The sequence below is a fragment of the Macaca nemestrina genome, chromosome 1 (genome assembly GCF_043159975.1).
Source record: "Macaca nemestrina isolate mMacNem1 chromosome 1, mMacNem.hap1, whole genome shotgun sequence".
Lineage (NCBI taxonomy): Eukaryota > Metazoa > Chordata > Mammalia > Primates > Cercopithecidae > Macaca > Macaca nemestrina.
Genome location: NC_092125.1, coordinates 110,562,051 through 110,588,917, shown reverse-complemented (window position 1 = coordinate 110,588,917; position 26,867 = coordinate 110,562,051). Strand labels below are relative to the sequence as shown.

General features: G+C 43.6%; 1 protein-coding gene across 7 annotated transcripts in view; it reads left to right on the top strand.

The window, feature by feature from the left end:
• The first annotated feature begins 11,092 nt into the window (after nt 1–11,092).
• Nucleotides 11,093–26,867, top strand: part of LOC105478991 (NBPF family member NBPF6-like protein) — a 42,494-nt gene continuing 26,719 nt past the window's right edge. For 4 of the 7 annotated variants that reach the window (XR_011617508.1, XR_011617507.1, XR_011617505.1 and 1 more), the window contains exons 1-5: nt 11,093–11,225; nt 11,442–11,651; nt 16,540–16,775; nt 22,003–22,054; nt 23,110–23,273. Coding sequence is in view for 1 of the 7 variants with exons in the window: in XM_071086535.1 (XP_070942636.1) it covers nt 11,563–11,651; nt 16,540–16,775; nt 22,003–22,054; nt 23,110–23,273; nt 25,460–25,479 (561 nt within the window). In the remaining 6 variants the exon portion in view is untranslated. Of the gene's footprint in view, nt 11,226–11,441; nt 11,652–13,794; nt 13,930–16,539; nt 16,776–22,002; nt 22,055–23,109; nt 23,317–25,459; nt 25,901–26,867 lie in introns of those variants that run through there. The other 3 variants (XR_011617506.1, XR_011617510.1, XM_071086535.1) reach the window with 3 other exon arrangements.

The window sequence follows — 26,867 nt, the reverse complement described above, 5'->3', positions numbered from 1 at the left end:
CCTCCCTGGCTGGGTATCTTCGAAGCCCAGGCTCACCCGGAACGTTACTGCCCGCCGGAGACAGCGAGAGGACCAAGGAGGGCGGCGGGTGCGGTGGGAACCACAGAGTCACCTCGCACCTGCGCCTCATGGGCTCCTAGCAAATTGAATAAATGCCCCCTGAAGCTTCTCTGCAGGTCACAGGGAAGGGGAGGGTGGCTGCCAACCCGCTGGAGAAGCTTCAAGAAGCATCGGGAGGACCTGGCCCTGACCCTGGGCCTTGAAGACAGGCCTGACCAGGCTGATTTTGACGGGTGGGCCAAAGAAAAGGTTCAAGGGCGGCCCAAACCTGACCCCGAGATTAAGGCTTTTAAATGTCTGACGGTTTTGAGACTCCTCATTAGAATCGATCTCGCCTGTATCAGGAGACTCCTTTGCCAAAATTCAGAGACCAAGAAAGAGAAAGATTGGGCAGATCAAAGTCTGTAATTAACCAAACAGGAAACAGAATTTTTCTGAAAAATAGTATGTGTGCTGTGAGAAAAAGACTAGCCTCAAGGAGAATCTGTTTTTTTGGCTTGAGTGTAGGGAAGAATGGAGTTGTCACCAACAATGGTGCTTTGAAACGGCAGGTGCATCAGGCTGTAGATGTGAAGGAATTAAAAATATTTTACCCCCAAGTACATTTCTTTGACATATTTTGAGATGTCTGTTCAGAGAGCCAGCTGCAGAAGTAGCCCTGCAACGTTGTCTTTTGTTGGGGAGATTTGCATCTGTAGAGAGTCTGCATTGATGCAGCCAAGTCTTTCCTTGCCCAGATCTAGGAAAGATGAACTGAAAGTCTGACACCTGTAAAGGTCTGAAAGAAACTTTTAGGGTTTATTCTCTCTGAGCGCTGCTACCTGTAAGGTTTCATTTACATATTAAGACCAACTTTGCTAGCCAAGCCTCCTCTTCTCTCCCTCCCATAACCTGTCTTGCCCACAATAAACGGATATACCTCTAACTCTGATGGTACCTGGTTTTGGCCATGCTTTGAGCCCTCATTCATTCTGTTACCTCGAGATGTTATATAAGCTTATGCATCCCATTGTGGATAGGGTAGGGTAATCTCCCTGTGGCCCTCCCCATGTACATGTCAGTACATTTTATGCCTTTTGTGACTTGATTTTTGAGTGAAATTTCAGAGGGTTAAGAGGGAGGGTTTCCATAGGCCCTTACAGTTTTGGAGCTGTAAGCAGGATAGCAAAGCTCTGCTCTTCTGGAAGCTGCAGTGAAGAACCTAGGATCAGATCAGTTGTCACAGGGTAATAAATTTTTACCAGCCAGGCTCCCAGCCTCCTTCTCTATGTGGAATCTGATCAAGTGGACAGGAAAAATCACTTTCTTTTCCCTCTCCAAAATCTTGATTAATGGGAGAAAAGGATTTGTGTGACTAGTCTTGGGTGTAGTGACTCTGGTGTGCTTTTTGGTACTTTGTGGTACCAATTCATATTGTTTAATCCCTTTCTTCCCAGAAATTGTCTGTTCCTTTGTCTTTGTCTCTATGTGTTATTCTGTCATAAAAGAGGGTACTGGTTGAGGTTCTTTCTCATCTTACTTGATGTCCTTGAGAGCTTGACTTGTGACCAAGTGGGAGCACTTTCTCTTGGTTTTCGGTATGTGGTAAGAGGTGGTAATTTTCAAGTCATAGTAGGTGGCCTGTCTGAAAATGGCTGAGAACCTGAGCACACTTTTTGTTCTGACTATGTCAAGTTCTTGGGGTTTGTCTTAAGAAATCCCATCCCTTTGAGGCTTTTGTCGTCTCAACTCTTGTTGCCTGATTAGTCCTAGGAAAGCTCAATCTCAAGAGGGCCTACATGGTATCACAGATTCACAGGTCTGTGACTGGAAGCCCCCCAAAATTTGTGGGTTACTGGAGGCAAACATCACTCTTTTTTTTTTTTTTTTTTGAGACGGAGTCTCGCTCTGTCGCCCAGGCTGGAGTGCAGTGGCCGGATCTCAGCTCACTGCAAGCTCCGCCTCCCGGGTTCGGGCCATTCTCCTGTCTCAGCCTCCTGAGTAGCTGGGACTACAGGCGCCCGCCACCTCGCCCGGCTAGTTTTCTGTATTTTTTAGTAGAGACGGGGTTTCACCGTGTTAGCCAGGATGGTCTCGATCTCCTGACCTCGTGATCCGCCCGTCTCGGCCTCCCAAAGTGCTGGGATTACAGGCTTGAGCCACCGCGCCCGGCCCAAACATCACTCTTAACCATCTGTGGCCTACTCCTTACATTGAACTTTTTTCTTGGAGGGGAATCTTTGGGATTGCCTCTTCTATAACCTTCCCAGGAAGTTAACCTGGAAAATGACATCCTGGGCTTTCCACAAAGAGGCTATTTGGTTGAATTGCTATTGGAATAATTACACCATTGGATATTCTAGTTGCCAGTGGACTGAAGATGGATCCCTTAAATTAGACACCTGAATTAAAAAAGAAAAAAAGATTTTAGAGATCTCTTATTTTAAACAATTGATAGGAAGATCAGATTAAAGGAAAGGCACATACTAGTGTCATGGCTAACCTTAAAAATTCTCTTGACAATATTATCTGTGTTGTGTAAGGAAAAAAATTCTCTTGACTAAATTGAAGAGCAAAATTTGACCCAAAACAAAGTTAAAATTCTTCATAAGCTCAAACTGCCTGCTCTGGATCCCTTCCAGGATTCACAATAAAGTCTGCACTACTTTGCCGTTCAGTAGTTAAAGTTCTGTGCTTTTACTGCCATAGCCTGGGTTCAATTTCCAGTCAGGGAACCAGTTTATTTTGGCTTGATATTTGTGTAGCTTTTGACTTTCTGGAATACCCATTTATTGATCCTTTTCCCTTTCATGGGCAGCTTTTGTTTATTCACTTGTTTGTTTGTTTATTAAGACAGAGTCTCACTCTATCACCCAGGCTGGAGTGCAGTGGTGCCATCTCGGCTCACTGCAACCTCTGCCTCCCAGGTTCAAGTGATTCTCCCACCTCAGTCTCTCAAGTAGCTGGGATTACAGTCACCCACCACCATGCGTGGCTAATTTTTATATTTTTAGTAGAGACAGGGTTTTGCCATATTGGCCAGGCTGGTCTTGAGCTCCTGACCTCAAGTGATTCGCCTGCCTCGGCCTCCCAAAGTGTTGGGATTATAGACATGAGCCACCACTCCTGGCTGTTAGCAGCTTTTGATTTCCTGTCCTTCCAGCTTCTAAAGTTTCTGATGAGAAACCTGTTGATAATCTTATTAAAGATTTCTTGCATGTGACCAGTTGCTTTTCTCTTACCGATTTAAAGATTCTCTGTTTTTGACTTTTGAAAGTTTGATTATAATGTGTTTTGGTGTAGGTCTCTTTAAGTTTTTCTTACTTTGGGTTTGTTAGGCTACTGTGCTTGTATTCATGTCTTTCATCAAATTTGGGAAGTTTTCAGCCATTGTTTCTTCAAATATTCTCTCTTGCCCTTCTCTCCCTCTTCCTTAGAAATTCCACAATGCAAGGCTGGGTGCGGTGGCTCACGCCTGTAATCCCAGTATTTTGGGAGGTCGAAGCGGGAGGATGACCTGAGGTCAGGAGTTTGAGACCAGCCTGACCAACATAGAGAAACCCTGCCTCTACTAAAATTACAAAATTAACCAGGTGTGATGGTGCATGCCTGCAATCCCAGCTACTTGGGAGGCTGAGGTGGGAGAATCACTTGAACCCAGGAGGCAGAGGTTGCTGTGAGCCGAGATCGCACTATTGCATTCCAGTCTGGCAGCAAGAGCGAAACTCCATCCCCTAACCCCCCCCAAAAAAACGACAACAACAACAAAGAAATTCCACAATGCATATGTTGGTCCACTTGATGGTCACTTAGGCTTTGTTCATTTTTCTTCAATCTTTTTTTATTTCTGTTCCTCAAACTGGATGATTTCCATTGCCTTATCTTCGGGTTCACTGATTGTTTCTTCTGCCTGTTCAGATTTCTTCAAATTTGACTTTGAATCTCTCTAGTAAATTTTTTGTTTCACTTATTTTACTTTTCAGATCCAGCACTTCTTTTTCTTTCTTTTTTGATTTTTTATCCTTTATTTATATTTCACTTTGTTCATGTATCATTTTCTTGTCTTCTACTACATCTTCCTTTAGTTCTTTGGGCACCTTTAAGACAGCTCTTTTAAAGTCTGCCAAGTAGAACTTCCGGCAGGATTTTTTTTTTTCCTTTAATTATCTAATAGTTTTCTTTCCATTTTTTCCCCCCATGACCTAATCTTAAATTGACTATCAGGCATTTTTCAGTAAAAGTTTCTGTTGGTTCATTTTTAATTTTTATTTATTTTTATTGTTGTTGTTGAAAACTGGACATTTGAATCTACTAGTGTAACTCTAGAAATTAGATTCTCCCCCTTCCTCAGGGTTTGCTTTTTTTGTTGTTGTTATTGTTTTGTTTTTTGATTATTGTACGTTGTCTCTATGCCAAGGATCAGCCTGAGGTATAAAGTTGTGGTCTTCACAGATGTTTTCTGAGCCTGAACCTTTCCCTGGTGTGTGGTCACTCCCTCATTTTACCTATATATGCAGTTATTCTTGATTATTTTATCCTTTAACGTCTGACTCCCAAAAGGGGAAAAAGAGGAAAATTGAGGGAGGGTGAAAAAAAGGAACCATCCCTTTAAACTTTCTGGAAGTTGCTTCAGCTTGGGTTGAGGAGCTTGCTACAATGGGGGGAGGTACAACAGTAGCTTCCAGCCTCTTTGTCTCTGTGCTGCAGTCAGCCGTTAGAGAACAGAGCCCCAATGTGTGTGTGTGTGTGTGTGTGTGTGTGTTGAGATGGAGTCTTGCTCTGTTGCCCAGGCTGGAGGGCAGTGGCATGATCTCAGGTCACTGCAGCCTCTGCCTCCTGGGTCAAGTGATTCTTGTGCCGCAGCTTCCTGAGTAGCTGGGATTACAGGTGCCTGCCACCACACCTAGCTAATTTTAGTAGAGACGGAATTTTACCATGTTGGCCAGGCTGGTCTTCAACTCCTGACCTCAGGTAATCCACCCACCTCGGTCTCCCAAAGTGCTAGGATTACAGTCATGAGCCATTGCACTCGGCCCAGACCCCCAATATTTGGAGACAGCATCCTTTTTGCCCGTTCTGGATCCTGAAAGATGTGTGCAGCTTACTGTAGGAACACAAGCTGACTGCCTTGGAGGTAGTGTTGGGTAACTGCTATTGTGCTAAGGGCTGAAATTGGCTGAAATTATCTACAGTTGACCATCTGGGCCTTCCTCTGGAAGTTGCAAGCCTTCAGTATGCTCCAGAGTTCTGAAATATTTACATCAGACATATCCTGCCAGTGCAGTTGTTGTCTAGATTCCAGATGCTTCTCATTCCACCATCTTCCCAGGATACCCTCTGACCTTCTGGATTTTGAATTCGGTCAAGCTGTTCTGTAACAGTTGGGGAGGAAGCCAACAAAGCTCCTGCTAAGAAAGCTCCCTGGAAAAAATGTTCAAAAGTAACACAAGTATCAAACTGGAAAGAAACTGATTTAGGAACCGAGCCCAGGTTGTCATGGTGAAAAAATGGGCAGAACCTTAGCTACTGAACTGCAGCCTGGGTGTGAGGTGACAACCATTGTTCTTTTAGTTTGGTTTGGCTAGCAAAGGTGGCCTTGTTATATAAATTAGGCCACTCAGGTAGTCAAAACCTTTCTTTTCTTTTTTTTTCTCTTTTTTCTGTTTTTTGTTTGTTTCCCCCTGCTCTCCCTCTTTTTAAATTTTTATTTATTTATTTATTTATTTTTCTACAGGGATGTATCCAATTCAGAGGCCTTGTCCCCATCATTTGGAACTTTCCTTTGGATTTGATCAAGTCCGATAGAACTGGTCAAACCCAATGGGGAAAAGAAGTAAACAACAACAAAAACTGAAACAAACAAATAATAAAAAAAAGTTAAGAAAATTAATGATCACACAGTTTGTATGATTGCTGAGCACTGTAATGGTAAGAAGAAATTATGACCAGTTGGTTGTTAATCTTAACTTTAGTCATTTAGGAGAATTTCCAAGACAAAACACAGATTCAGTTACCTAGGAATGGGGCCCAGGCTGAAGACTGCTCTGTACCATCCTAGAAGCAGGAAAAAATCAAACTCTCCTTCCCTGTTAGAAGTGAACTGAAACTCCAGAAAGGAATTGCCTGCTGTCCATCATCATGGAAGCAGGAAAACTTGCCTTCATTGTTGGAAGCAAGTAAAACTCCAGAAAATGAGTTGTACAGCAAAATAAACCTTAGATCTCAACCAAATTTTGGGAAATCAGAGATTCTCTGGAGGGGGTGGATCTCTGAGGCCTCAGCAAATTGTCCTATTGGTTTGAGCAATAAAGATAGCTCAAGTTGGTACCAAGCACCGATAGGAGATTTGTCAAAGGTCAGGGCACCTCCACTCAGAATTCCTTCATGGTTATCAATTGTAAACCAAAAATTATGTGAGACAGCTCTGAATTGATTTAGAAAGCTTATTTTAGACTCTTACTCATAGGTAATTCTAGTCTTCATAGAGGTGTAGCAGCCAGGTACAAATTGTGGGGACCTGGCAATAATTTTGGTATAACGGAGATTAAATAATTTGTCTAAGCAATAGCTTGGCAACTTTGGGAGCCAAGTTGTAATCCTGGAAAGATTAATGCTTGGCCTGAGATATAAAAGCCACTCCTCCAGGTTGTCTTTTAATATGGGAAGTAAGTTCTAGTGTGTTTCTGTAGTGTAGAACTTTTAGAAATAATATTCTTGTCACATTTGACAACACCCATGGCTGAGCTAGACAAAATACCATCCAGCTACTGTTTAGTCCTGACTTGCATATGAGGCTTTGGGCTGGTCATCTGGTAACTTTTCACTCGGCAGTGGTGATGAAGTAACTGAAACTCCAGAAAGAAGAGTTACTAGATACCTCAAAAGTGATGAAGATATTAGAAGTCCTGGCCTTAGGGGTCCAAGAAAGAGCAAGGTTTGTGGGTAATAATCTGTATAAATCTGATAGGAAGCTATAAGGAGGACTCTTAGGACTTTGAGGTGAGTGAAGGTTAGAGCCTGGATTAATCAAGGGCCTATGGCTTCTAACACCATCAGTTGCCTGTACTCAACCACCTTCAGCAGTGCTATCTGGTTCTAGAGAGCCATAGCATTCCAAGAGAAGAGAGAAGGCTGCACAAAGCCCTGGTGTTTGTGTCCCCCCATCTAGACAGACATAGTAGCATGCAGGGACAAAGCGAAAGAGAAGAGCAGGCAGAGACAATGTGAATCTGTTCACCACATATTGTAAATGCATTTAAAAGTATTGTTAGCTCATATTTGCAGGTAGCACTAATTATGAAGTTGTTGGACTGAGGACTTTATTTATTTGTGACACTCACCATCTTCAAAGTCAGCAATGAAGAGTTTCTTCCTCATTGAATCACTAGCATGTTTTGGATCTCTCTGACTTGCTAGATCGCTGACCTCTGACCTCTAGACCCAGACTTTAAAGGCACATGTGATTAGATAAGTCAATCTGCCTTATCTCCCTATTTTAAGGTTAATTTAATTGTGTCTGCAAAATCCCTTTGACATACAATGTAACATAATTATGTAATTAGCAACCATGAGAAAGCTGAAGTGACTTTTAAACCAACCCAGTTGTCCCATGGAACTGATGTTTACAGTTTCTTTTGAATAAACATAGAAATTGACCCTCTCAAGTCTTGAAATTTGAGAAAGTTACATTTGTATTATGTGAGTTCCTTTCTCAGGAAACCAACCATGAGCCTTCCAGATAGCAGCGAAGAACTGAAATTTACCAGAGTACCACATCTGCACAATAAGATGTCAGACCCCTCACCCCATCATAAATGCCTAAGTGGCCACCTGCTTCCTGTTGACCAATTCCTCTTTCTTACCTCTCCCTAATTCCTGTTTTTCTGCATGTAGTTACATTTCTTCCCTGCTATCTAAACCCCGACTTTTCATTGTTCGGGAAGATGGATTTGAGACTGAGCTCCCATTTCCTAAGTTGCAGTACCTGATGAAAGCCTTCTGCCCTGGCAATACTAGTAGACTGAGTGATTGGCTTTCTGTGCAGTGAGCAGCAAGACTTAAACCTCTGGTGCTTCAGTAACAACTATCCTTATACCAGACAAAATAAACAAGAGACTTTAAGACAAAAAAGTTACCAAAGACAATGAGGGATATTTTTTAATGATACAAGGGTTAATCTATCAGGAAGAGAGTACAATTATAAATACACATGCATCTAACAGAGGCTGGAAACACAGGAAGCAAAAGCTGACTAAACAGAAGAGAGAAATAAACAATTTAACAACAGTAGATGGAGACTTTAATACCACAACTTTCAATAATGGATAGAGCAACTAGGCAGAAGATCAATAAAGAAATAAAAGATTTAAACAATATAACCTACCAGATATCTATAGAATAATCCACTCAACAAAACAGAATACACTTCCTCTCAAGTACACATGGGACATTCTATAGAATAGACCATATGCTAGCCCTTAAAATAAATCTTAATAAATTTAAAAGGACTAAAATCATATAGTTTCTGATATATCTCAAAACTAATACTATCACACACTATAGTTTCAGGTTAGCATGTAGGGTAGGCAGTTTGTTGGTCCTGCTTCCTTCTGTTTGTCATGAATGTGGAGGAGACCATGGTTACACATGTGTAGGCCAGTAGCCCAGGAAAGTCAGGCAGCTGAAGGGAAAGGACAGATATTCCATAAGAGTCTCCCTATCTCAGTCTCACAAAACTAGGGAGGAATTGATACATAGGAAGTGAAGAGGTACATCAGGGATCACTTCTCTTCTGTCTATCTATGCCTGTCTTTAAAACCTCAGTTTCTATCCCACTAAACCCCATTGCACAGGAATGCTGTTGATCACCACCAACCACCACAGACTCATGACCTTGATTTTTACCATGCTCTGTCTGAGAATATATCCTCAGGCCAATGGCTTTGGCTCAATGCAAATCATTAGTGTTCCATAAAAACTGCTTCAAACATATTGTAACAGTTTGTAAGTCATTCCAAATTAGGCGGCCACTACATGTATTCAAAGAGATATACATAAATTATTTCAGTGATTACGACAAATTGGAAAAAAAAAACCTGTGGAGTTAGAATGAAAATCATAAGTGACAAGCACAAAATATGTATATAGAGATGATAACACAAAGCACCCCACACATAGAAGAGGAGAGTGGGGTTAGGAGTTATGAATATCAAACGTCCTCAAGTTAAGTGAAAAGCCAACATGGGCCAGGTGTGGTGGCTTAAACCTGTAATTCCAATACTTTTGGAGGCCAAGATGTGAGAATAACTTAGGCCCAGGAGTTTGAGACCAGCCCGGGCAACATAGTGAGATCCTGTCTACACACACACACACACACACACACACACACACAAAATAGCTGAGGGTGGTGACATGTGCCTGTAGTCCCAGCTATTCAGGAGGCTGAGGCAGGAGGATCCCTTGAGCCTAGGAGTTTGAGGCTGCAGTGAGCTGCGATCACGCCATCACACTCCAGGTTGAGCAGTAGAGCTAGACCCTGTCTATAAAAAAACAAACAAATGGGGGCCGGGCATGGTGGCTCATGCCTGTAATCCCAGCACTTTGGGAGGCCGAGGTGGGCAGATCACAAGGTCAGGAGATCAAGACCATCCTGGCTAACATGGTGAAACCCCGTTTCTACTAAAAATACAAAAAATTAACTGAGCGTAGTGGCGGGCGCCTGTAGTCCCAGCTACCTGGGAGGCTGAGGCAGGAGAACGGCGTGAACCCGGGAGGCGGAGCTTGCAATGAGCCGAGATCGTGCCCCTGCACTCCAGCCTGGGTGACAGAGCGGGACTCCATCTCAAAACAAACAAACAGACAAACAAACAGAAAAAAGAAACTAACATGCTTCCCCAGTGGGAGAAAAGATGACAGTATAAAATTGGTTTGCAGCAAGAAGTATATTAAGACATTGACCAGAATCCTTTTATTACTTATTTTGTTTTTATTCTTTGATACAGGGTCTCACTTTGTAATCCAGAATGGAGTACAGTGGCGTGATCTTTGTTCACTGCAGCAGCAAATTCCTGGACCCTAGTGATCCTCCCACCTCAGTCTCCTGAATAGCTGGGACTACAGGCATGTGCCACTATGCCTGGCTAATTTTTTTTTTTTTTTTTTTGAGACGGAGTCTCGCTTTGTCGCCCAGGCTGGAGTGCAGTGGCGCGATATCGGCTCACTGCAAGCTCCACCTCCCGGGTTCACGCCATTCTCCCGCCTCAGCCTCCGAGTAGCTGGGACTACAGGCACCCGCCACCACGCCCGGCTAGTTTTTTGTATTTTTAGTAGAGACGGGGTTTCATCATGTTAGCCAGGATGGTCTCGATCTCCTGACCTCGTGATCCACCCACCTCGGCCTCCCAAAGTGCTGGGATTACAGGCTTGAGCCACCGCGCCCGGCCGCCTGGCTAATTTTTAACGATTTTTTGTAGAGGCAGGGTTTTACCATGCTGCGCAGTTTGGTCTCAAACTCCTGAGCTCAAGTGATCCAACCACCTTGGTCTCCCAAAGTGGTGGGATTACAGGTGTGAACCACTGCACCTGGCCTCTAAATCCATATAAATCAATTATTCACACTCTGAGCCGAATATTCAGTATTGTTTTTCTTATAATATAAATGATGTGGAAAACTGGAGAACCAAAGAAGGACGACAAGACTATCTAAAAGTGTTAAGTTTTTCATTAGGAAGAAAATGACTTCATGACAGTCCTTAAGACAACGATAGAACTTGGGGAAATATGTATTCCTTGATGTTGTCTATGCATTTGCAATAATAAACAATGAAAATATGGTTAAATTTTAGAAAGAGATAGGCCTGTGGTATTGTCACAAGAGTATACAAGTACTGAGAATGACTGCTGAGGGAGTGGTCTCCATTGGTGGTGACCCTCAGAAGATACCTTGTGTTTCCACATGGCCTAGACATCTGGAAGGCAGAGATCCTAACATTCCATGACACTCCCACCTTCTAATTCTGTTATTGTGACTCCAGACTGTTACCTGGCACTGGGTCTTACCTCTGGCATTCCTATCAGAGCCTGAACCACAGACAGTACCTTAGACTCTAAGCTCAGGCACCTTGTGCCTTGTTTTTGTGGCTGAGGATTCTCAGGGTTGTGGGATGCTGACAAAGTTTATCCCAAAAGTAAGTTATGAATCAGATCTGCTTTCTTTTAACTCATTTAAATCCTTTGTTTAATGTAAAGAAACTTTATTGGGGTGTAATTTACATACTATAAAATTTACCCATTATAATTGTACAGTTCAATAATTTTTAGTAATTTACCCAAGTAGTGCCACCATTACTATAATCTATGCATTTGTTTTTAATGTATTATTTGTTTGGGTTTATTCTCCCTAGGCTCTGATTCCACTTCCTCCACAAGCTTCAGCATGGCCGTATCTCCCACCACTTGTTTTGGTCCAAACGCAGAAATGAGCATCCTAGAAACCAATCAGTACTTGCGCTCTGAACTGGAAAAATGCAAACAGAACTTCCGAGACCTCACAGAGAAATTCCTGACATCCAAAGCTACTGCCTACTCCCTGGCCAATCACCTGCAGAAATACAGTAGGTCCCATAGGGGCATGGTCACCAAAGTGATAAATGATTGTCCATTTTCCTCTGTGAAATGAAACACTGCAGACTTTATTCTCTATCATAATTAATTTTATCCTAACTACCCTCCCAAAAAGGTAGAAGTGGGCATTTTACTCTCAATTTGCCAAGGACAGAACAACTGAGGCACAAAGGTGTAAAGTTTGCAGGGTGAGTGTAGTGAGGAATAGAGACCAAAACCTTGGTTTAGGCATGAAACTGTCTTTCCCTTCTCAGCAATGAGTATCAGCTTCTACAAACATGTAACATCACTGTTGGCTAAAACAGCTCAGGATTCAATTTAAACTTTTTAAAGAACACCCATTTGCAAAGCACTGCGCCAGGGGTGAAAGAGGTAATAGTATATACCTTATCTGCCTTGAAGGAACTTAAAACTACCTATTCTCAACTGAGTCACAGATATGTGGAGGTGCGAACTTCAATAGCAGACACGGAGAAAAGTCTTTATGATACCTGGATCAAGATTCTCTTCCCACAGAAGTTCAAATAAGTTCAAATAAGCCATTCCTCATGCTCTGGTTAGATTGAGGGTATTTCCAGAAAATCAGAGACTTTGTAACACCCTTTCTGTCTCTCTCTGAGTATCAGCTTTACAGACAGCAAACAACTGCAGGTGGACGTCCAGGATCAGAGCTATGAGACATATGGCCAAAATGAGAACAAGGCCAAGTGGAGCAGACCGCTGTTCTCAGTAGAAGGCCAGGTTAGGGGCTGACCCTTTCCTCTCCACAGTCAGCTCTCACATTTGGAAATCCACTGTAAAACCCCAAACCTGTTACTAATAGTCAGGGAAGGGGGAAGCTGTAATGACAAGGAAACATGGGAACAAGGAGAGGATTCTGGTTAACATTGAAATTGAGTTTGCTTTCCAATTTCCACAATTATTTTAAAATAAATCATTGCGTGGGAGGTGGCTAAAAGTTGCTGTCTAACTTACTGTCATAGAAAAGTAAAGCCAAAAGCCCACTTATTAAAGAAGGGATAAGATGAGCTTTGGTGTGTGGAAAAACTAGTTTAAAAAAATAAACTTCATTCATTATAATTGTAGGAAAAAAATTTCTCAAGCTAGAGAAGAAGAAAAATATTACCTAAGACCTTAGTATAAAGGTATTATTGTGTAGTAATTAAAGAGCATATGCCCTAGGGCCAAATTTCCTGGGTTCAAATCTAACTTATTGTCACTGTGCCTCAGTTTCCTCATCTGTAATGGTAATAGAGTAGTAACTACCTCTTTGGATAGTGGTGATGATCACATGATGATAATTCTTAAAAATCTACTGCAACAGTACCATGACCAACACTACGTGTTGGTTCTCCCTTTAAAACACCACCTATTAGCATTTGGGCATATATCATTTGGATCGTTCTCCTCCATATGCAGTTTTACACAGTTGTATACAGATAAATGTTTAAATCTTTGAAATATTTTGGGATTATTGAAACTCTTGAAACAGGAGAAATATCAGTCCTATAGTTCTTAGTATCCTCCCAAACACACAGGAAGCCATTATTTCATGCCCTCATGTTCATGTTTTACTTAAGAGGCTGTAAGGCTTGGTAAATTGGCCTTAAGATTTGAAGTCATGGCCGGGCGCATTGGCACACTTACTGTAATCCCAGCAATTTGGGAAGCCAAGGTGGGTGGATCATTTGAGGTCAGGAGTTTGAGAGCAGCCTGGCCAACATGGTGAAGCTCTGCCTCTACTGAAAATGCAAAAACTAGCTGGAAATGGTGGAATACACTTGTAATCTCAGCTCCCTGGGAGGCTGAGGCAGGAGAATAACCCGGGAATCAGAGGTTGCAGTGAGCCAAGATCGTGCCATTGCAATCCAGCCTGGACAACAAAGTGAGATTCCATCTCAAAAGAAAAAAAAAGATTTGAAGTCAAACCTCAGGGGATGTGAATTCTGACTGCCTCATTCCAGTTGAATCATCTTGTCAAGTTATTTTATCGGCCTGTGGGCTTTTCTTTCCTCATCTCTAAAATGGGGAGTAGTTGAGAGACTGAGGAATAAAGATATGGAAATCCCAGTGTAAAGCCTCGTACTGGGAATGCTTTTATCCTTGAGATAGACCCTGCCTCCTGTCCTGCAGGCAGTGACCACAGTAGCACGTCTGGCCTTCCGTGATGCAGGCATGTCCGTCTTTTCTCAGAGTGTGAAGAGTGCAAAGACCTTATAAAATCTGTGCTGGAGGAGGAGCTGCAGTTTCAGTTTCTGCAAGGCTCCGGTAAGGAGGTACCTCTGTGGGAAGTGTATAAATACTGTTTGAAGTGGGGCAGCCCAGGCTGGTAGAACAAAGAGAAAATTTGTGCATGGAGAAGGGCAGAAATGTACGAGGCAGGCACAGAACTAGACTAAGACACAATGAGGCTATGGTCCAGTTAGGTGTCTAGGGTTTTCCATTAAATAGCATATTAGTAAAAGGGAGACAACTGCCTGTGTTGGAATACTAGCAATGTGGCTTCTATCTGTGTGTCCTTGGTCAAATTTACTTCACTTTTCTGCATGTCATCAACCTAGGCTACCTCATTTATAAAATGGAAATACTGACAGTATATACCTTAGAGGGTTATGAAGATTAAATGCACAATTGCAAGTAGTTAGAACCATCTCTAACACATAAAAAACTCTGAACAACTGTTTTCTGTTACTATTATATTTGTTCCCATTTATAGATGTGGTGATTGTCAGCATTTTCTATAAGAGCTATTTTCAAACTTTACAAAGTGCCTTTCATGATAAGAATGTTTCTCCTCCAAACCTTTTAAAAAAGTGTTATACTAGGTGGAGTATTAACTGCTAGGGCTATGGGATAGATAGATGATTGAGCAGCTGTTGTTTAGAAAATGAATTATTTGCTCAGGACCAGCATTGACTATCCTTAGAGGGTTTCAGACATAAGGTAGATTGTAGCATTTGAAGCTTCTTTTAATGCTTTGTTGAAATGAAATCATAGAAGCTCAAATGTGTAAAACTCACCAAAGCAGAGATAGTTGATTGAAGGGGGGACCAGTATGTGTCTTTACTTCCCCTGACACTTTCTAGTAACTCTAAGGAATAGAGTTTGAAAGAGGACCTGAGGATAACTACTTAGAAGAATATCAGGGAGAAAACTCGAGCATGAGATGGGGTAGATGACTGTAAATGTTCAGTCCAGCTCTGGGACTACATGGTTCTAAACATTAACTGAATAACTACTTGTATGTGTACATACTACCGGGTGCTGTAAGTTGGGTCATAGGTGGCACTGTCCTTAGACTCACAGAGCTCACACTCCACGTTGGAACCCACGTGTATTAGTCCATTCTCACACTGCTATAAACACGCATCTGAGACTGGGTGATTTATAAAGAAAAGAGGTTTAATTGGCTCATGGTTCTGTGGACTGTACAGGCTTCTGCTTCTGGGCAGGCCTCAGGAAACTTACAATCATTGCGGAAGTCGAAGTGGAAGCAGGCATGGTCTTCACATGGCCAGAACAGGAGAAAGAGAGAGAGCAAAGAGGGAGGTGCTATACTTTCAAAAACCAGACCTCATGAGAACTCACTCACTATCACGAGAACAGCAAGGGGGAAATTCGCCCCCAAGATCCAGTCACCATCCAACAGGTCCCTCCCCCACCACTGGGGATTACAATCCAATATGAGATTTGGGTGGGGACAGAGAGCCAAACCATATCACCATGAGATATATTTATACAATAATTATAAAACAATGAAATCCCACACAGAGTAATGAAATTACTACTCAGAACTTTATTTTATTTTATTTTTGAGATGGAGTCTTACCCTGTTGTTCAGGCTAGAGTACAGTGGCATGATCTTGGCTCACTGCAACCTCCACCTCCCAGGTTCAAGCAATCCTCCTACGTCAGCCTCCCAAGGAGCTGAGAGTACAGGTGCACACGCCAGCTAATTTTTGCATTTTCAGTAGAGATGGGGTTTCGCCATATTGCCCAGGCTGGTCTCAAAACTGACCTCAGGTGATCCTCCCACGTTGGCCTCCCAAAGTGCTGGGATTACAGGCGTGAGCCACTGTGCCCAGCCAGAACTTTAGGTTTAACAGCCTACTTACTGATTATGGCCTATCTTCATGTCATGCAAAATAATACTGTCCTTCTTGACCTTCCCACTGATTTTTCTTTTTAATTTTCAATTAATACCAGAGATCCCTGCCCAACACTTTTGAACCTGGCTTTTTTTTTTTTTTTTTTTTTTTTTTTGCCAAGTACTGTGCAATGCTTGATATATATCATATGAAAATGTACTTAGGCTAAAGTGGGGAACCAAAGGGACATCTTTTTAAAGCAAAGTTAGTAAAATAACAGACAAACCAAAGGCTGTTTCTTCATTCCTTCTGCCAAAGGCAAGTCACACAACTTGTACAAGAATTCATCTTGGGCCAGGTGCGGTGGCTCATGCCTGTAATCCCAGCACTTTGGGAGACCAAGGTGCATGGATCACTTGAGGTCAGGAGTTCGAGATGAGCTTGGCCAACATAACAAAACTCCATCTCTACAAAAAATATATAAATTATGCTGGCATGGTGGTGGGAACCTGTAGTCCCAGCTACTTGGAAGGTTGAGGCAAGAGAATTGTTTGAACCTGGGAGGTGGAGGCAGAGGTGGAGGTTGCAGTGAGCTGAGATCATGTCACAGCACTCCAGCCTGGGCAACAGAGTGAGACTCTGTCTCAAAAAAAAAAAATAAGAAGAAGAAAAAAAAGAATTCAACTTGGGAGTTCTTTACAGGGATTCTAAGAGATCTCTCCTCTGAAACTTCTATAACCTATTATTCACTACATTCCCTCTTACATTTTACTCTTCTTTCCCACCTTAGGATACATGATCCCTTAATTCAGGCTCAGGCTAAAGAACTGACCCACTTACAACAGAAGATACAGGAAGGGGGAGGTGTCTGCTACCTTTTCACCCAGCATGTGAAGAACACAGTCAAGTCTTTTGAGGGCCTTCTCAGGAACACTGGCATTGCCTACTACCAGAGACAGAGATTCTGTGAGCAAATGGTACAAGGAAGCCAGCTGACAGAGGTCCTTGTCAGAAAACTGGCTACAGGTAACTTGGCTACAGGCTCTGAAGACCCTTAGCTCCTCCCAAGTGCCCCAAAGAGGGGAGAAAAAATGCAAAGTTATCTTTATTGTAGATTTTATTTTAGTTTTGACTATGGTCCTTAATCTGCATTCTATTGTTTTCTCTTTAGAGCACTCAGGTAATTGCTTTTCATATTCTTTCAACAGTTCTGAGTTTTTTTTTTTTAATTTTGAGACAGAGTCTTGCTCTCTTACCCAAGCTGGAGTTCAGTGACACGATCTTGGCTGACTGCAATCTGTGCCTCCTGGGCTCAAGCTCCCACCTCAGCCTCCCAAGCAGCTGGGACTACAGGTGTGTGCCACCATGCCTGGCTAATTTTTGTAATTGTTGTAGAGGCAGTGTTTTACCATGTTGCCCAGGCTGGTCTTGAACTACTGAGCTAAAGTGATCCACCTGCTTTGGCCTCCCGAAGTGCTGGGATTACAGGTGTGAGCCACTGTGCCTGGCCTGAGAGTTCTCAGTTTCAATCAGTAAGAGGGATAGAGTATAGTGGATTACTTCATCTTAATGAGCATAAGAACTCACCTTCATTTCTGGAAGATATTTTCACTGGGTGTAGGATTCTAGTTGACAGTTTTTGTTTTTAAAAAGTGTTTGAAAAGTGATATTCCACTGTCTTCTGGCTTACATTGTTAACAACAAGAAGTCTACCATAATTCTTATTTTTGTTCCTCTGTACATAATACGTCTTTTTTCACTGGCTGCTTTTGAGATTTTCTATTTATCACTGGTTTTAAGCAGTTTGGTTATGATAAGACCTTGTATAGTTTTATCTTTTTTTTTTTTTTTTTTGAGACGGAGTCTCACTCTGTCGCCCAGGCTGGAGTGCAGTGGCCGGATCTCAGCTCACTGCAAGCTCCGCCTCCCGGGTTCACGCCATTCTCCTGCCTCAGCCTCCCGAGTAGCTGGGACTACAGGCGCCCGCCACCTCGCCCGGCTAGTTTTTTGTACTTTTTAGTAGAGACGGGGTTTCACCGTGTTAGCCAGGATGGTCTCGATCTCCCGACCTCGTGATCCGCCCGTCTCGGCCTCCCAAAGTGCTGGGATTACAGGCTTGAGCCACCGCGCCCGGCCAGTTTTATCTTTTACATATTGTTTTACTTTAGTTTCTTGCATCTGCATGTTTATAGTTGTGATCAAATTTGAATAATAATGACATATATGTCTTGTATATGGCATATACAATATATTACATATGGCATATATATCAAATATATATAATATACATTCTATTCTTTCTCTCTATCCTCTTCTTCAAAGACTCCAGTTATATTTGTATTAGCTGCTTTGAATTTTTACCACAGCTGACTAATGGTCTGTTCATTTTTGTTGTATCTTTTTTTTCTCTTTGTTTCTATTTCCATGTCTTGGAATTGATTAATCTTTCTTTAGCATCATCTAATCGGCTGTAAATACTCTCCAGTGTATTTTCATCTCAGACTTTATTTTTCATCTAAATTTAATGTATGTCTTTTTTTAAGGTCTTCTATGTAACTCCTCATCATTTCATATTTTCCTCTATCTATTTTATTTTATTCTATTTTTTGGGACAGAGTCTTGCTCTGTTGCCCAGGCTGAAGTGCAGTGGTGAGATTTTGGCTCAAGTGATTCCTGTGCCTCAGCCTCCTGAGTAGCTTTGATTACAGGCATGTGCCTCCATGCCCAGCTAATTTTCATATTTTCCTTTTTTTTTTTTTTTTTTTGAGACGGAGTCTCGCTGTGTCGCCCAGGCTGGAGTGCAGTGGCCAGATCTCAGCTCACTGCAAGCTCCGCCTCCCGGGTTCATGCCATTCTCCTGCCTCAGCCTCCCGAGTAGCTGGGACTACAGGCGCCCGCCACCTCACCCGGCTAGTTTTTTTTGTATTTTTTAGTAGAGACGGGGTTTCACCATGTTAGCCAGGATGGTCTCGATCTCCTGACTTCGTGATCCGCCCGTCTCGGCCACCCAAAGTGCTGGGATTACAGGCTTGAGCCACCGCGCCCGGCAATTTTCTTTTCTTTTTTTTTTTTTTTGAGACGGAGTCTCGCTTTGTCGCCCAGGCTGGAGTGCAGTGGCCGGATCTCAGCTCACTGCAAGCTCCGCCTCCCGGGTTTACGCCATTCTCCTGCCTCAGCCTCCCGAGTAGCTGGGACTACAGGCGCCCACCACCTCGCCCGGCTAGTTTTTTGTATTTTTTAGTAGAGACGGGGTTTCACCATATTAGCCAGGATGGTCTCGATCTCCTGACCTCGTGATCCGCCCGTCTCGGCCTCCCAAAGTGCTGGGATTACAGGCTTGAGCCACCGCGCCCGGCCAACAATTTTCATATTTTTCGTAGAGACGGGGTTTCACCACATTGGCCAGGCTGGTCTCGAACTCCTGACCTCAGGTGACGCACCCACCTTGGCCTTGCAAAGTGCTGGGATTACAAGCATGAGCCGCCACACCTGGCCTAGCTTCTTTAATACAAGGAATATAGTTGTATTTGTTTCAATGTCCTTGTCTACAGATTCTGTCATCTGTGTCCTTTCTATTGATTTTTAGTTCTCACCTGATGTGTCCTTTCTAAGTCAGTTTAAGTAGATGATATTTTTTTCCTTCTCATCATGGAATATAGTTTTCTGTTTCTCTGCATTCCTAACATTATTTGATTTGGTGTTAGACATTGCAAATTGTAACTTACTGAATGCTGGATTTTTTGCATTTTGTCTTAAAATTCTTTTAGCTTTGTTTTAATATACAATAACATTATTTAAAAACAATTTGCATCTTTTCAAGTTGGCTTTTAAATTTTTTTAGGCAGGATAAGCACAGCTATTAGTCAACGGCTATTTTTTTCCCACCATGGAGGCAATATGACTTTTAAGAAAATAGACCTTATTTTTTAGAGTAGTTTCAGATTAACAGCAAAATTGAGTGGGGAGTACAAAAATTTCCCATATACCCGTTGCCTCCACACATGCATGGCTTCCTAGGCTATCAACATCTCTCCCCAGAATGGTACATTTGTTACAGTTGATGAATTTACATTGACGTGTCATTATCACACAAAGTCCATAGTTTACACTGGGGGCAACACTCTTTTGAAGGTTCTAAGCCAGTGATCTCCCACAGTTTTGGCACCAGGGACTGGTTGCATGAAAGACAATTTTTCCACAGACAAGGTGGGGGTGGGATGGTAGAGGTTGGGAGTTGGGTGGTTTCAGTAGGAAACTGTTCCACCTCAGATCATCAGGCACTAGAGTCTCATAAGGAGCGTGCAGCCTAGATCCCTGGCATGTACAGTTCACAATAGGGCTTGTGCTCCAATGCTAATCTAATGCCAGCACTGATCTGACAGGAGGTAGAACTCAGGCCATAATGCTTTCTGGCTGGCTGCTCACCTCCTGCTGTGCGGCCCCGTTCCTAACAGGCCATGGACCAGTGCTGGGGATTGGGGACTCCTGTTCTAACCAATGCTCCCTCTACTAAAAGGGATTTTCACTCTAGCTGATGGAAACACCAAGTGTTGCAAGCTCTGTGTGAGCTATAGAGATTATTGCTTTTGGGAAGTTATTTTCCCTGCTTTGCATAATTTCCTCAAATACATGTACTAATCAGTACTTAGCTGAAGATTGAAGACAGATATCCAAGGCATTCTGTCTGTGCAGCAATCTATTCTCTAGTCTGTCCTGTGATGTCTAGCCACCCTGACTTCTTCAAACTTACTACCAGGCTCTGCCTGGGTCCTCCCTCCCTGCTCTGCAGTTGACAATCTCAGGCAGGAAACTGGAGCAGTCATAGGGCTCACCTCTTTTATTTTTTCTCTCTCAGGGATCACTGTCCTGTACTGCACTATATCCAATGTTGAAGCTAGAGTTTAAAATACTTTTTCCAGTTTCTTAGTTACTCAAGGTGGAGGACAAATCTGGTCCCTATTACTCCAACTTGGCCAGAAGCTGAAGTCTCCGTTCAATCTTTGTGGTTAGAAAGAACAGCATGACAGAAGGCAGCCTGTTAGAATGGGAAGACCCCTGAGCTAAGAATCAGAATTACCTAGGCTCTAGCCTCAGCGCTGTATTTACTAACTTTGTGCAAGTGATTGATCCTTCTTGAATTTCTGTTTCCTCATCTGTTTTTTTTTTGTTTTTTTGTTTTTTTTTTTTGAGACGGAGTCTCGCTCTGCCGCCCAGGCTGGAGTGCAATGGCCGGATCTCAGCTCACTGCAAGCTCCACCTCCTGGGTTTACGCCATTCTCCTGCCTCAGCCTCCCGAGTAGCTGGGACTACAGGCGCCCGCCACCTCGCCCGGCTAGTTTTTTGTATTTTTTAGTAGAGACGGGGTTTCACCGTGTTAGCCAGGATGGTCTTGATCTCCTGACCTCGTGATCCACCCGTCTCGGCCTCCCAAAGTGCTGGGATTACAGGCGTGAGCCACCGCGCCCGGCCTTGTTTCCTCATTTGTAAAGTGGGTCAAATCATAATTCCACGGCTGCTGTACAGATCAGTTGAAGTAGTGTCTTAATGTTCATAAGTGTATTTCTCTTTCAGGGTTATTTATTTATTTTCAAGTCCCAGTAAACTGTCCAAATCTTTTGGGGTAAGTTTAGCCACTGGATATAGTAGAAGCTGATGTTAGAAAAGTTGATTTATACTGGAATATTTTTCATAGAATCACCCCCAATTCTCACTAACTGAGAAGAAGAGAAAAAGAATTACCACCAAGAACATTGGAGGAAGCACAACAGGGACAGACTTGAAGGCACCTGGGCAGTCCTCTGGTTTTGGAGTAGCGGTAGGACAGGGCTATATGTCCTCTCCAAGACTGGAGCAGGTTCTGTGTGTGAGTAGCAAGGGGACAAACAGTCATGGTCTTGGCAACCAGCCTGTGACAGGAAGGAAAGTTACAACTGGAGAAGTCCAAAGGGCAGCCAGGCAAGTATTCTTTGAGCTGGGGAACAAAAGACATTTTAAACTTTTTGCTCTGCTTCAGGCAGCTGATGTCATGGTGATGATTCACCACATCAGGAACACCCTGTCCAGTGGGCCCAGGCAAGCCTGCCAGGCCACTTCTCTAAAAACACAACCTGAGGCCTCCTGCAATAATTCTCACAGAGCATTCTGAACACACATGTAAAGTGTTATGTCCCTGATCATATAGGCCCCGTGTGTGCAATGTGTGAAATGGAACCTGCTTAACTTCTGACCAGCTCTTTCTAATTTTGGTTTGCAGAATATCACAATGGTAAGAAAAATGAAGACAGGCAAAAGCTACTGGCTCCCAGGTAACTCTGAATGACGAAGGGGCTGATAATAGACTGACCAAATCTAGAGAGGATTCCAGAAGCAAGGGCTCAAATCTAGAGAGGATTCCAGAAGCAAGGGCTCAACTCTAGAGAGGATTCCAGAAGCAAGGACTCAAATCTAGAGAGGATTCCAGAAGCAAGGACTCAAATCTAGAGAGGATTCCAGAAGCAAGGACTCAAATCTAGAGAGGATTCCAGAAGCAAGGACTCAAATCTAGAGAGGATTCCAGCAGCAAGAGCGCAAATCTAGAGAGGGTTCCAGAAGCAAGGGCTCAAGACGTTAAAGGTCCCAGATCTGGAAATAGCAGAAACTGCTGATTGTTCCTTTTTTTGTTGACTGATTATACAATGTGTCCTTTTAAAAACGGTTCTCTGTTCCCTTTGCAGTTCTTGTATTGGTTCCTATTTCCTAGTAATTTCTCACACTTAGTTAACTAGTCAGTCTTACCGAAAAGTAAACTAACCAGGGATCCCTGGTTTCTGTATCTTTAAAACCTATATGGTTACAAACCAAAGGGAGATGCCTATCTGGTTTCTGCACAGTTGTCCTGAATTATGTTGGCAGATATTTTATAGCCAGAAAATTACCTTGAAAAATAAATTGAAACCATAGCAAGTATTTAGAGCTAGGGGTCTAAAATATGCAAAAGCCCTGGGATGTTACGTTGTCTCAAGAGCCAATATTCAATGGACCACTCCACATCATATTAAATAAAATCTGAACACAGCATTTTGAAGCCAATAGTATGGGTCTCTGTGTCCTGTGTGCCCTGAGTGTATTTTAGAGTAGTTGTTGAGTCTGCTGCCTTATCTGTGTGTTATGAGGTCAACGCATTGATCACTTGCTGTTTTCACTTCTATACTAACTCTCGACTCACTATACTCCCAGTCAAAAGTGGATTGTATACTTCCTCTTTGATATGATGGTCCCTTTGGTCTTGGTGCCTCTTCCATGAGCTTCAGATCAGAACTAGCTATGAAGCTGTGGTTCCAGGCTGCCTTGGTTTAATCCCTTGTCTTGCCTACTCCACCAGGCTCAGGAGGGAGGTCCAGGAGGAAGAAATGGATGAAGTACTGGAGGACTCACTAGATGAACAGTATTTGATTCATTCCAGCCGCCATGACTCCCATCAGCTTCCCAGCAGCAATGCCTTCCTCTTTGATGCACAGGAAGACTCCTCTGCTCTGGATATAGCCAGTGAGTGCTCCTTTGATAAGAAAAATAAAGCTCCATCAATCTCTCCGTAGCTCCTACATTCTACATGCTCAACACCTCTGTCTAAACTGAGAGATGTTATTCTCTGCAGGCAGGCCCTAAAGATTCACTAATTCACTAAAAAAGTGATTAGGCTGAACACAGCTCTGGGATCAAGTCTCAAGTACAGGTCCCTGGTGGGTCAGGTAATTTGCTCTGTTCCTGTCCTTACCTCAGTCCCTCTGGCCCCGAATGTCATCTGCAAGCTGGTATACTCAAAGCAGGCCAGAATGGAGAGAGTGAAGAGATTATGGCAGACTCTGCCACTGCTGCAGCACATGTACAAATCCGTTTAACAGATCTCCTTCTTTAAAACGGGACATCTTATCTTTCCTGAAATATATATATTTTTTGAGACAGGGTCTCTTGTTCTGTCACCCAGGCTAGAGTGCAGTGGCATGATCTCGTTCACCACAACCTACAACCTGGGGTCAAATGACCCTCCCACCTCAGCCTCCTGAGTAGCTGAGACCACAGATGATGCCACTACTCCCGGCTATATTTTTGCCTTTTTGGTAGAGACAGGGTCTTGCCTTGTTGTGCAGCCTGGCCTCAAACTCCTGAGGTCAAGCAATTCACCCACCCCTGCCTCCCAAAGTGCTGGGATTACAGACGTGAGCCACCGTGCCCAGGCTTCCTGAAATATTCTTGATGATTATAGTTCCTGAACAGTTTTCCCAAGCTGTTCTAGCCATCCCAAGAATGTTGGCAGGCTTGCCCATATGTTTGGAGGTGCAATTATAATGCTTCCTGGGTTTCAGGCTCTAGTCTCCATCTCCCCTCAGGTGCTTGCTTTCCCATAAGGTTCCATCTGACTACTAGAATATCAGGGGACTTCCATAAAGACAAGACTTTGGTCTTGGCAACCCTTTGGTGAATAGCCCGGATTCTCAATCTTTGTGTAGCACCAAGGTATTTTTACGATCTCTGTTAGTTTAGTCTCAATGTTGTAATTCAATCTAAATAAACAACGAGGCTATCTGCTGGAGAAAAGGCTGAATCTAACAGCAATGCCACCAGCATACCCTCTTCCCAGAATAACTCCACGCTAGCCATTGGAGCTTCTCTAGGTATATAAGAGCCCTTTGGGTTAGTAGCCTCACTGGTGTGTGTATAGATTAAAACCTTGACCTATGTCTCCTCTCCCTTACTTGAATGTTTGACTTTACTTTGGGGGCAAAAGTTTGTATTGTTAGGGGACTATATGCTTTTATACTCTTCTACACAATAGAAAGAGACTTTATTAATTCACACACTGAGCTTTCATAGTAATATAAACCATATTAGGCTTGTCATTTTGTCAGTGATGGGTGTGAGTATGTGGCTTTTATTACTCATATCGTCCTCTGACAAAGGCATCCTTATTACTCTTTCCAATTTCACAATAAGGTGCAGAGGAAGGGAAGGTCTTTACCATCTGTTAAAGATGTTCAGGGCTGGGCACGGTGGCTGACACGTATAATCCCGGCACTTTGGGAGGCCTAGGTGGGTGGATCACTTGAGGTCAGGAGTTGGAGACCAGCCTGGCCAACATGGTGAAACCCCGTCTCTACTAAAAATGCAAAAATTAGCCAAGCATAATGGTGCATGCCTGTAGTCTCAGCCACTCGGGAGGGTGAGGCATGAGAATCCTTTGAACCTGGGAGATGCAGGCTGCAGTGAGCCAAGTTGGTGCCTCTGCACTCCAGCCTGGGTGACAGAATGAGACTTTGTAAAAAATACAACAGCAACAACAACAAAAAGACATTCAGGAGAGATATTTTGTAGAGAGGAAGATATTCCCTAGTACCTATAAGTCATCTCAAGGAGGTGGTCACACCTTTCCTAGTGCTAGAAAAGCCCTACTCAGAGACCTTCAGTGTTTTCCCACTTCCTGTCAACCTGCCTTATACTTCCTGTGTCTCCATGTGGGAGGCATCCCTGTGGAGTTGGCTTAGCACTTGGCCATGCTTTGTTTGAAACCTTAAAAGCTATTAAAGAAAGTTGCCTTATGTTCCCTGATGAGAAGATGAAGTTGGCAAAAGAATGGTGAAAGGCAGGGATCTTGATGAGAGGCCCCTGACTACCCCTTCAGTGACTGGCATTCTTCATTTCCCATCTCATTCCATGTCCTGGTGGAACGGCTGCAGAAGATGAGATCCTGAAATAGTTGCTGCTTTGGTATGGGAAGGGACCTGGTTACTGTTCTTCTGGCCCAGCACGATGTTATGAAATGATGGCCTCTATGTGAGAGCAATCGAAGAGGAGGGGAGTTGGAGAGAACCACCTTGGGGTGGTAGAACGAAGAGTAATCAAGACATAAGGGAAGCTGATGAGGATGGCACCATTTCTGGATCCCCTCCTCCTAGCTCCTTGGCCCCCTGGTCCTCCTGTCACTGCGGCCATCTCCGCTGGGCTCTGCAGGTGCTCACTCCTGCAGCCCAGCACACCTTGATGCCTGCTTGGCTGGGTGTCCTCACATCCCCTCTTTCTGTTTCTCCCTCATCATACTCACCCCTCTCCCCTCACACTCTCTTCCCCAGTTCACACCCCTGGCTCCCTTGCTGTGTCTACTCTTACCTCGAGATTCTTTCTGTGGGAAGGGTGGGGAGGGAGCGGGGTGCTAGGAATAAACAGAGGGGAGAGACCTTTCCATATGTGCTGTAGATAAAGAAAAAGAGAGACAACACAAAGAGTGACAGAGCGAGGCAGTGACTGAAATCCGCACAGACCGAAATGACAGAGAGACCCACCGAGAAGACGATTGAGGTCAGAGAGATGTCAAGAGACAGAGAAAAAGGGCCCAATGTATGCCGACCCAGAGAGCGGAGGGCACTCAGAGGTCTGGGGCCCAGGAAGCAGTCTGTTTCCAAGGGTTTAAGATTCAAGAGATAGCAGGAAATATGGGAGACAGAGAAACTCAAAGAGACAGCAAGCCAGAGAGAAGCTGAGGAGGAAAGATGGAAACAGAGAGTGAAACAGACAGAGACCCAGATGGGGAGGGGTTGTGCGGCTGGAACTCACAGACACACACGTCCTGAGAGACAGAGGCATGGGGAGGGGAGAATTATTATGCCTGTCCCCAGCCAAGCTCAGTGTCCCCAAGGAGATACTTGGCTGTGAGTGACTTCCCTGGTGCAATACCCCCAAAAGTAGGGACATCCTGTGAAAAGAGACTCAGTGTCCAGGGCTGGGGTTCTTTATTTTTTTTTTTTTTATTTTTTTTTTTTTTTTTGAGACGGAGTCTCGCTGTGTCGCCCAGGCTGGAGTGCAGTGGCCGGATCTCAGCTCACTGCAAGCTCTGCCTCCCGGGTTTTTACGCCATTCTCCTGCCTCAGCCTCCCGAGTAGCCGGGACTACAGGCGCCCGCCACCTCGCCCGGCTAGTTTTTTGTATTTTTTTAGTAGAGATGGGGTTTCACCGTGTTAGCCAGGATGGTCTCGAACTCCTGACCTCGTGATCCGCCCGTCTCGGCCTCCCAAAGTGCTGGGATTACAGGCTTGAGCCACCGCGCCCGGCCGAGGGCTGGGGTTCTAAAGGAGGAATCCTTGGCCCCAG